The sequence below is a fragment of the Carex rostrata genome, chromosome 2, assembly GCF_964058835.1.
Source record: "Carex rostrata chromosome 2, lpCarRost1.2, whole genome shotgun sequence".
NCBI classification, from domain to species: domain Eukaryota; kingdom Viridiplantae; phylum Streptophyta; class Magnoliopsida; order Poales; family Cyperaceae; genus Carex; species Carex rostrata.
The window spans coordinates 14,406,746-14,417,737 of record NC_135919.1 but is presented as its reverse complement, the minus strand read 5'-3'; the positions used below and the strand labels follow the sequence as shown (position 1 = coordinate 14,417,737).

At 36.6% G+C, this 10,992-nt stretch overlaps 2 protein-coding genes across 3 annotated transcripts; one reads left to right on the top strand and one right to left on the bottom strand.

The window, feature by feature from the left end:
* Positions 1–2,486: 2,486 nt before the first annotated feature.
* Positions 2,487–4,965, bottom strand: LOC144544104 (oxaloacetate tautomerase FAHD1, mitochondrial-like). 2 transcript variants are annotated; one of them, XM_078292522.1, is made up of 7 exons: positions 4,778–4,964; positions 4,075–4,240; positions 3,486–3,538; positions 3,296–3,358; positions 3,114–3,164; positions 2,863–2,980; positions 2,487–2,786 (listed from the first exon to the last, which is right to left on the bottom strand). In XM_078292522.1, the coding sequence occupies exons 1-7, from the start codon at positions 4,889–4,891 to the stop codon at positions 2,671–2,673; spliced, it is 681 nt and encodes a 226-aa protein (XP_078148648.1). In that variant the 5' UTR covers positions 4,892–4,964; the 3' UTR covers positions 2,487–2,670. The 2 variants fall into 2 exon arrangements, with proteins under 2 accessions (XP_078148648.1, XP_078148652.1); XM_078292526.1 differs by lacking the exon at positions 3,114–3,164 and having other exon boundaries at positions 4,778–4,965.
* A 2,441-nt stretch (positions 4,966–7,406) lies between these two features.
* LOC144544379 (S-adenosyl-L-methionine-dependent methyltransferases superfamily protein) lies at positions 7,407–10,883 on the top strand. Its single transcript, XM_078292886.1, has 7 exons — positions 7,407–7,697; positions 7,810–7,988; positions 8,493–8,613; positions 9,060–9,184; positions 9,672–9,791; positions 10,196–10,366; positions 10,574–10,883. The coding sequence occupies exons 1-7, from the start codon at positions 7,496–7,498 to the stop codon at positions 10,643–10,645; spliced, it is 990 nt and encodes a 329-aa protein (XP_078149012.1). The 5' UTR covers positions 7,407–7,495; the 3' UTR covers positions 10,646–10,883.
* Positions 10,884–10,992: the final 109 nt, after the last annotated feature.

Below are 10,992 nucleotides of genomic sequence, written 5' to 3'. Positions count from 1 at the left end.
ATCTGGTTACTATGGTTCTAACAGTCATAGTAACAATATACGCGATATATTCGTTTTTTTAGAACTTTTCGAACCGAACTCCGAATAAAACGCAAAAAAAATATATAATACGTTTTTATCGCGAATAAAACGTGTATAAAACACGAATCACGAATTATTCACGAGAAAAACGCGAAAAAAACACCAATTTTTTTTGCTGGGTTTTTTTGGGTTTTTTTTTTTTGCTTCCTTATTGTACCAAATCATTTCTGAATTATAATCGAATTATACACAAATCATGAATTTTTTATCGCGCCGAATCAAACCCGAATTATTCATTTGTCACTATGCTAACCAATGTTTTAAAATGCGGCCACATGGACCGCATATGCGGTAGAGGATATTAGAATCTATAATATTTTTAATATGGTAAATAACACAAATCACTAGACTAAACAAGTATTTAGATATAAATTATTTTTATTTTATCTATAATTTTTTTTTAAATAGTAAAACCGCATATGTACTTCCGCATACAAATCCGCATATGCGGCCGCATACAGTGGCTTTCTATATGCATGAACAAAACCGCATTTAAAAAAAAAATGCTAACATTGTCTACTAGCAACTCGCAAGTCGCAACATAAAAGTTACACCGAGAAGTTGCTGCGAGGAATCGCCTTACATGTTTGGGGTAATCCACTTCATCCGGTCGAATTATTCTTTGGTTTATTCCACTGGACTTGTTCCGGCACGGTACACCCTTACCAGTCGAGAAAAGACACAGGGATTCAAATTAGTGTCGTGTCATACTAGTTATGTTAAATTTTATTACGGAGTAGATGGTCACGCCATTTAATCATGTCATCAAATGTGACACAGTTAAATATATTTGATAATATTAATTACACTTAATTACGTTTGATCATGTATTCATGTGTAAGTCTGTATTCATGTTTGATAATATATTAATGTGACACAGTTGTTAGGGTGTGATCCGAAAAATCTGCAGAAGAAATTGAAGAAGAAGAGGAAAGGGGAGGAGGAGGAGTTTCGGTATTCTGGGTACTGTATTTTTCTAAAGGCACTCTGGTCTCATTTTTTCAGAATCAGATATTCTCTGAGACTACTGACATTGAGGCGGCCAGGAGGTACCATTACACTCTTTAAAGTACCTTAGTAGTTTATCAACAATCTCAATTATTTATATTGATTATTTTATATTGCAGGTATATTAGGGTGTCTGTACTGGATTTGTGTGGTGCTGTCATGTTCGAGGATTCTAGCAGTGACGCAGTTCCGATTATGTATCTCTCTCTGCTGAGGAAAATGGAGAAAGAATCGAGATGGAACTGGAGTGGAGCTGTCCTCGCCCACTTATACAGAGGCATGTGTCATGTTTGTCTGGTAAGTCTGTATTAATATACGTTATTATTGAAGGTTGGATAAGAAGCACCGAGTTCTTATTTTAAGTTAAATTTTCGGGTGAAGAATAAACAGATTTTTGGAACCCTTATTTTGCTCCAGCATTAGTCGTGGTCACATCTGCCTGTAAATCGGCTAGTTATACCATTGTCACATTCCCGGTGGGGAGATCCTGACCCAGACAGATGCCCCACATACGGTGCCATATAGGGCAGTGATTACGATCATGAAGAAAAGAGCAAGGGGATTTCTTATGTCCGGGATAAGCTCCAGATGTTCCGAGATACGAATATCGATTGGTTTCCGTATTATGTATGGTATTAGCATAGATGGCTGAGCCCGTTAACATTAGAGCAGACACGACTATGATATTATCGGAACCGGTCATTGTTTGTGGATAGTGGAGTATCACTACCCAATCGGGTATTTTTAAAACTGTTCGATCTACTTTGCGATCTGCGTTCTAATGATAAACGAATTAATTGAATCCCCCCTCTTCCCTTTTGTCTGTCCCGCCCCCTCACTATTTCGCTCTCCCGCGCTCTCTTCAGTCGCGCCTCAGTGTTTTAGTTGCGCGGGAAGGCGACCAAACCCGACAGCGCCTCCTTTACTAACTACTGGTAAGGGTCTCTCTCTCACACCCTCCCTCCTCTGACATGGCACGAGAAATTGCTCCATTCTGTGCGAATTAGAGATGAATCAATCTTGAGACTTTTGAGGCACTGATTTGGAAATTTCCTGTGTATTTCTCTTCTGCTCAAAGTCCGTCGCACCAAACAGCTTCAAGCTGGGTTTGTAGAAATTTCAACAAATTGGCTTATCTAGTTGCACATTTGAGGAAATAATCCAAAACAATTACCAGTTATTTTGTTTCATTTTTAAGATTTTTCTCTCTTGCTAGTTGCTACCTGTTTAGCCAAGGAGACTCATGCATTTTTCTAGTTAGTACCAGCACTTATCCAGCCACATAACCTGAATAAATCGAGCATTAATACTCAGGATGGGATTGGATTAATTCAACCTGACAGTTCCAAGCACAATGTTCGCCTGAAAGCCACTAGACATAATTACATGAAGTGAACGCAAACACACTTAAACGAGATTTAACAAATCATGTTAAATCGAGCTTAATCAATTGAAAAGAAACAAAAAAACTACAACAATAAAGATGTCTCACCCATTTGCACAAGCAATTATGCCACTGCCCATTTATTTCTTCTAAAAGCACACTATTACACAAGCAACACAACTCATTAGTTGTTGGTTTTACCCTATAAAAGGTTTTGGCCTTATTTGAACATCAAAATGGACATCAATCAAACCAGTGATACCCGCTGTCACCTTATCTCCAATCGCTACTGGTCCCACACCTTCTGGTGTACCTACATGCATATGGATATAAGGAAATTAGTAATTAGTGGCAAGCAAACTATAATAGAACTATCAGATATTACATACCAGTAAGGATCACATCACCCTCCATCAGAGTAAAGATGGAACTGATATGGCTTATGAGAAATGGGATATCAAATATCATGTCCTTTGTAGAACCCTTTTGCCTTATCTCATCATTTACCTGAAAAAACAAAAACAAAAAAATAGTTGGCATATTAAGCTGGTAGTAACAAATAAACTTTGAAGCAACCTAGCATGACTCTGACAGCTGGTACAATAAGAAGAAGAAAAAATAGACAACTTCAGATAAAAACCTTCAACCAAAGCTCGAGATCATGTGGGTTTGCCACCAAGGACTTCGGAATCTGTTCAATTGGTAACAATCAAATCATATTCCTTTTTTTCTTTCATTTTAACGCAAAACAGCTCTGGTTTAAAAAAGTCGAAATATGGTGAGAGTTAAAATTTGAAGAGAAACACAACTTTAATTTCTTACAACTGGGCTTATTGGGGTGAAGGTGTCTTGACCTTTTGCCACACTCCATGGCAGACCTGCTGACTACAAGAAAATTAAAAGAGTAATTGTATGAAATTAAAAAGCCCTTTGATAGAAATTTTACTCTTTTTTATGTACATTATATGGTGTGTTGGTATCTTATGAGCCTTTTATGCTAAACAATATGTACCTTAGCCTGAGATTGAATTTCTCTAGCTGTCATATCCAAGGCTAGTGCATAACCTGCAAAAATAGGTTATGTCAAACAGCAGACTACCACATTCTTCAATATTCCCTACCATCTTTCGGGTTACAGAGTAAAAATCTTCCAACAAGTCTGTATTACTAAACAATTAAATAAGGGTTATTACATATGCACCAACATAGTCGCCACTAATAGGTATGCCCCCACAAAAAGAAAAACCACTATCTGAAGATGGTGCTACATATTGTACTGAGCTAGCATGGTACAATCCGATGTAACTTCTTGAGGTATCTATGCAGGAAATTTGATCTATAAGCCTCAAGATATCTGAATTCTGAATTAACACTACAAATTTGCAATCTAGCAAACAAATTTTTAATATAAAATAGGAAAACAAAAATTCCTAATAAATCCAAATTTAACGAGTATAAAAACCAGTATCACTTTTGTGGCCCTACCAAAACTAACCTGTACTGCTAAAGGCCTCAGTCAGTTTCTGATTGATAACTATACATGCATGGTCTAGAGCGCAGCGTAAAGCATGAATAAACCGGAGGGTTAGTAATAGGCCTACCTCCGACATAGTCCATAGCAGCTGCAACGGAAACATCACGTGCCTTCTGACCGATTACAACAGCAAGCTCAACCTCATGATGCAGGGATTTAAGTGGGTGTGGTATCTCTATTGTACCACCATTGGCCAAGTAAGAGGAGGTAGGCTTCATGAACAGCACTGGATCCTTCATATCAATCAAGGTAAGCAAACATAAAGGTTATTCAGTTTTAACCCTCAATTAGGTTGGAAAGTTGAAAGGAAAAGAAATTGCAAAAAAAAAAAAAGGTAAAAATGTCAAATTTAGCATAATGGACAGTAGATCATATGCTTTTATTCACACATGGTAACTATTCTGAGTGAATTATACATCTTCCCTAAAATATCAATCATTTTACAGTTCAAACGCACAAATGTTGCGGGGAAACAAGTATACTTTCTTTTGAACTAGAAAAAATTAATGATTAGTTAAGGACTATTTGTAAATAATTATCATTTTGCATCAAGCAACTTATAGAGTAATGGACCAACGTAAGTCAAATTAGTATAGATCTAACTCCAAAACCACAGGAGCATCTAGAAACAACACGGCATTTAGTAGTTCACTTATTTTATTTTGCATAGAGACCATACGAATATTCGGGTTATTCACTTATTTTAGGTTTTTTCTAGGGACGCGAACAGAAATGTAATTAAAAGGGGGCAAAAGCCAAAGAGAAAAGACCTTAGGGACGGCGTTGCCAAGCTCCTTGGCATGAGCGACGTAGTTGCGCCCGACGCCGATGATTTTCGTTCCCATGCTTAGCAGCTTCTGCGATGCCATCGCTGATGCCGCCATGATCAGGTGGTACTGTGGTAGGTTCGAAAGGTAATTACGGGATTGATGTGTCCGACGGGATGGAAGCGTATCCTCTGCGGAGCCAATCGCTGGGAGCTGTGCGGACCTTTTAATCTGGTCCGTTTGTTTCAGATCGGACGGACCAGATCAGATCTTTCCCGAATTGAAAAAATATATATATATTCTCAAAATTTGTAAAATCTGATCTGGTCCGTCCGATCCGAAACGAATGGATCAGATTAAAAGCTCCGCACAGCTCTGCAGCGATTGGCTCTGCAGAGGATACGCTTCCCCGACGGGATGGGGAAGGAAAGGAGAAAATGAGTTTTATTTGATTCTCTTCATTCTTACTCATTTAAATTTATTTATCAAATCAATATTTTTTTTTCATATTAATTTCCAAATAATTTATAAAATTTATTTTCGTTGACGCGGCAAAAATTAATCAGAAACGACATTTTTATATTTTACTAACATTACTTATGTGATATTTTAAAACAAATTATTTAAATTAATAATTGTTTCATATTAATTCAAATCACAACTGTCACGTTAATACATGATATATTGATAAGTAGGATGAAGATGTTCAGAATTAAATTGAATTTTATAATAATTTGGGTCGAATATAATCAATCTTAAAATTAATTGAATTTTCAAGTTCAAATCAAATTTGAGGAAAACTGGATGTTGATCGGATTTAATTTAAATAATTTAAGTATAAAATAATACCGAGAATTGCACTGTATAATTCATCCTGATCGGGCGGCCGAGATAAATATTATTTTTTTCGTATTAATTTTGTACATATTTTCAATTGGTTGCCATGCGTTGAATTTTTTTTAAATACTACTAATAAAAAAATCAAAAAATTACCAATCAGTGTTCCGCACCTAGGGCTGTAAGCGAATCAAACCAAATCAAATTTACTTTAGTTTGTGTTTAAGTTTCTATTTTGGAGCAGTCACTGTTATTGCTAGTCTTCTTTATGGTTCGCAGAGTTTAAATAAGATTCGAACAGAACTAGTTTGATTTGTTTCAGAACAAACTTTAATCAGCGATTAAATTTATATTTTCTGAACCATTGGATCAACGATTTTCAAAGTGGCTTAATAAATAGTAAAAAAAATTCAAAAAATATAAAATTTGGTCTCCAAGCACATCTTAATATATAGATTGCATCTAACAGTTCGGATTGACTATTCGGACTTTGAAAACGGAGAAAAAAAAATTGAAAGATAGGGTGCATTTGGGTGCACAAAAATTTGGGTGCATTTGAACCCTCCTCTTTCTAAAAATATTTTCAACAAAATTTCTTTTCACGCGTTACACCTCAAATTGAGAGAAAAACTGATTATATTAATTATAATGATATAAGATTAAATATTTCACCTCATGTATCCTTCACATCCGATACAGTTTTGTCAACCAAACACGATTCAACGGAAAAATTTATTTTCTTCTCATTCCCTCCCTTCCTCTACTCTCCATCCAAACAAAGTGTTAGGATAGTAAGTGGTAACTAACAAATTTTAGGATTATTCATGCAGATTAAGAAAAGTTTGGGCGTGGGGCCCACTCATCCTCGTGGGCCAAAATAAAAAGGGAAAATTAGTTATTTGCCACTCCAAAACCTTGAAACTGTAAAAATGTCATTCCAAAATTTGAAATTGTAAAAATGTCACTCCAAACTTCATTAATTTGTAATTTTGTCACTCCAAATAATTAATGATTAAAATACCCTCTATTCTTCTTCTTCAGCCTTCTCCTTCTCTTCTTCTCCTGCCATGGTAAAAGGCAAGCTGAAAAGGCGGATCCTAAAACTAACCGGGTTTGACATGATGAAAAAGCGGATCCTAATAATGACAAATTTTGCTATCCATCTAATCGACTTAGATATAGATTGAAATGGCGAATTGCACTGGCAGCCAAGGATCCTAATACTGACTGCATGCTCTTGGAATTCTCGGCTGTGTTATGTGCATTGTTGAGTCGGTAATTATTGTAGTTCATGCACCACAAGAGAGAGATCACCTCTGTTATAGAAATTTTGAATATGGCAGAAGGCTCTTGGGACTAGATAGATAGCAAATAATTCTACCATAATTATTGAATTACACTAGTAGTCATGACAGGAGAAGAATGGAGGATATTTTAGTTATTAATTATTTGGAGTGATAAAATTACAAATTAATGAAGTTTGAAGTGGTATTTTTATAATTTTAAAATTTGAGATGATATTTTTACAATTTGAAAATTTTAGAGTGATAAATAACTAATTTTCTCAAATAAAAAGGTTGTGGATTAGTTCGATACTCTGATAAGTGAATTCGTATCCTCTGAGACATCTCATTTTTTGCGTGACTTTTTGGAAAATCTCAACCGTTGCAATACATTCTGCGCGAATCTCAAATCTCAAATAATACTGGCCCCCTGCATCACCCATCCCCGAATAGGCACCGGACACGTCGGTCACGCAAAATATGAGATATCTCAGAGGAAATGCACGCGACGAAATGCTACCGAGCAGTGGTCGGGTCTCAACCCAATCGTCTAGGGGAAAAAATGTCTAGCCGAGCTTAAGCTCACCAGTCGATACAAACCATGGCAGCTGCCAACCGCTGTTCCTTCCCGCGCCTTTTGCCACTCGTTTCTTCCCCTTGGAGAAACAGTAAGCTTACTCCCAGTCCTTCGCGAGTCGGGTTCCATAGGGTTGCCGCCCGGTTTGAACAGGAAGAGTCCGACCCGCTTCTGCGAGCTGCTCTCACCGCCGCGTGGATACGAGACCAGGAATCCCGTCGCTCCGGTTTATTTTTTTCTTTCTTTCTTCGGATTTTTGTTGTTGTGAGTTGGTACTTGGTACTGTTCCCTCCCTCGTTCTATTAACTTAAATTTTACTCTATTTTTTGCGATGCCAGATCCTCTTTTTATAGATACTTATGCTTGTGGCCTTCTATCCTCCGACACGAGCAGTGATGATGTCGGGAAATGGTTACACTCAACAAATGTCTCAGATATGTACCATTATAGATTAGCAACAAAATTCATTGATGAAAGATTGCATCAGCTTTTGAGCACTTCAGACCAATTCAGACAGGTAAATCGACTTGTTTCTGGATTTGTATCTTCATTGACCTCTAATTGCACCAATGAAGGTTTAATGAGGCGAAATTTTAGCTTTTAATTGAAGTTAATGTTAGCATATATGGCCTGGTCAAGCCTCGTGCTTTGACCTTGGTAAAAGTTAGGATTGCTAGCATAGGATTATTAGGCTAGTGGCCAAATGCCCGCACGGATTGTTACACGTACCTTAAGACCTAATAGTCAAAAAATCTTTGACCGTGGTCAAAGCTCGAGATAGATGCTTCATTTGGGGCTAAATTTAAGAGTTTATCTTCACTTGACCTCTAATTGCACCAATGAAGTTTTGATGATTTTATCTTTTAATTAAAGTTAAATGTGTTCGTTTGAGGCTTAATTGTTTTGGTACATCAATACCATACACTGAAGTCAGGTACCAGTATATATCAGTTCCAGATGATACTGTACTCTGTGGTATTGAATATCAACAATTCTTTGTATTTTATCTTATACCTTACAGATTGTTTTATTGTCAGATGGTATGGACACACGGCCATACAGGTTGAACTGGCCCCGGTTGTCAGTCGTATACGACTTATCTCCTGAACGAGTTTTCAAATTGGGAACTAAAAGGCTTAAAGGTGGTATCCTACCTGGCACTTATGGGGGCATATGATAGGATTAGGCCACAAATATTTGTTTATTGAGTCGAATGAGACTGCAATGAGTCAACAAATACTGACCCAGACCCAACCCGTTGACCTAGATATGGGAGCCAATGGATTGACATTGCCAAATTATTAATTTTGTTTTGGTTTTATTTAATATTGAAAATTGAAATTTGGTTCCTCTTATCCATAAGCTTCTAACTTGGGTGGTCAAAACAACAAAATCAGTGGAAGCGGGTAGTAACTCAAATGCTGATCAAACCCTAGCCATTAAATCCATTTTTGGGTTGATCAAGTTAGTGCCAACCAGGTGAAGCCAACAATTCAGCCTTTCTCCAACTTGGCTTTCTCAGGGCTAAAAGCTTTTCCCAGTTTTTAAACTCTTCTTGTATGCTTTGTTTTAAATTTTGATGCATCAGTAATTGGAACCAAGACTTCTCGAAACTGCCTTCTGTTTCATTGTCCTATTGACTCAAGAAATTTGCAAGAAACTTTGTGTACAAATGGCTTCAATGGAAATCGACCCAGTTTATGGGTGCTCCAGGTATGTTCTGAGCTACTCGGAAAATTTAATGTATACCCAATGTTTGGCAGATGCCCCCAATAATCTGAGAAATATTTTAGATGCCCCACAAAAACAATTTGTAGCTTCAAGTATACCCTAAAAATACAAATAGTTCTCTTTGTACCCCTCTAGTTGATTTACTTTAGAATATCCGAGACTATCATTCCTTCCTCACCATTTATATGTACAAAATGAAGAAGAAAAGAAAGCTGAGCTTGATGTTTTCCTTCAGGATGTGTAGATTTGTATTATTTTTTATACTTTACTGGACAAGAAAGTTGCAGCAAGATAGTAGGGCTACCCATGAATTATATACTCATTTTTGTTTCCTTTTTGGACACTCTATTGTGCTTTTTCTGCATTTTTTAATTAGTAGCATTTCTTGTAAATTTGTAGCTATTTAATTACACAATGCCATTAATGTAACTAAAAAGTACACTGAGATTGCCTTTTTGGTGATATACAGGGCTTGCCTCTCGCAAATTCAATTAGCTTTGAAGAATTATTGCTTTTGATCAGTAGTTTAGCCATGAAAGGAAGCATTTTCTTTGGACAATTGCATATTCCATCAGATTGGATAACATCAGTGAGTATGCTTGTTTCACTGACTAATAAAACAGGAAATTTTCCACATGTACCCCTAAGAGACCTCAAAATAATATATAGGCCCCTTCAAACTAGATTCATCTTTCTACCATACCCATCTCTTGATTCTGCTAAAAAGGCTGTCCTGTTTGTCTTGCACTCTTGAAGACAAACAATGTGAAAGCAGAATTAGAGTCTTTTAGGAAATACATGATGTAATCCTACATTATTCTGGGAAAATGCCCCATGTGTGGCAATTTCTATTATGTTTTTTTGTATAGAAATGTTTGATTTTTCCGAGGGTAATTTTATTCAATTGCCCAAGGAAATAAATCCAAATCACTTTCTTTAACATTTGACTTCTTTTTTTCTTGATGGCAACACTTTGAATTTACTCAATGACAGGGTACAAAAGAGGAATGGTTGGAAAAAGTTTTTCTCAGACATGGTTTCCGAGGCAGTATAGTTAAATACAGTGAAGTTGCATGCAATTCAGGATCTGATTCAGATGCAGGTTTTGAATCCCCGGGCAGTGTGCTTTTTGTGGCAGAGCAGTTGCGTATGTCAGATGCACAAGTAAGGCTGAGCTGAGTAGTTTAGCAAATAGGGAAATGTGAATTCTATTGATAAGAAATGGTTCCTTCTATTCAGAACAGATAATAGTTACATAAAAACAGCCAAAGTATTATCATAGTGGTAACACAAGACCTTGAATAGAGTTTAGGGTTTAGGATATGTGATTCATGTTTCTTATTTTTTTTCGCTCTCTTATTGGTTTGATAGATGGAGGATTGGAGAATGCATGTTGAAAGGATGGAGGAAGAAGCTGATGAAGAAGGGTTTGAGGAATTATAGAGGCGTCTATGTGTGCTCAATGTGTGTGGGTGAGTGATGCTTGCCTGTACCTTGAGCTTACAGTATCTATTTTCTCCTGTCTAGCTCTGAGTATTTATCATGTTGTACAAGACAAACTTTTGAAGGGCAACATTACGTCATTGTTCATGATTTTTTTTTTTTTTTAATTTAATTGCTTAAATTTTGTTCCTGGCAGAGCATCTAACATTGTTGTGTGTATTGTAATGTCTGCTCAATTGTACTTTGTTTGTCTCATAGTTCAGTCAGTGTGACTGAAAGCTCGTCGGTATTTAAATTGTAGCTCATGATGGTGGAATGAGTTACAATGATGATTTAACGGGTCAGCT

Excerpts from the sequence above, each read along its gene's own strand:
- LOC144544379 (XM_078292886.1), top strand. The coding sequence starts at position 7,496 with ATGGCAGCTGCCAACCGCTGTTCCTTCCCGCGCCTTTTGCCACTCGTT. Across the intron at positions 7,698-7,809 it reads CCAGGAATCCCGTCGCTCCG|ATCCTCTTTTTATAGATACT; the intron begins GTTTATTTTTTT and ends TTGCGATGCCAG. Across the intron at positions 7,989-8,492 it reads CTTCAGACCAATTCAGACAG|ATTGTTTTATTGTCAGATGG; the intron begins GTAAATCGACTT and ends TATACCTTACAG.
- LOC144544104 (XM_078292522.1), bottom strand. The coding sequence starts at position 4,891 with ATGGCGGCATCAGCGATGGCATCGCAGAAGCTGCTAAGCATGGGAACG. Across the intron at positions 2,981-3,113 it reads ATCTCGAGCTTTGGTTGAAG|GTAAATGATGAGATAAGGCA; the intron begins GTTTTTATCTGA and ends TTGTTTTTTCAG. Across the intron at positions 2,787-2,862 it reads GGGTGATGTGATCCTTACTG|GTACACCAGAAGGTGTGGGA; the intron begins GTATGTAATATC and ends ATATGCATGTAG.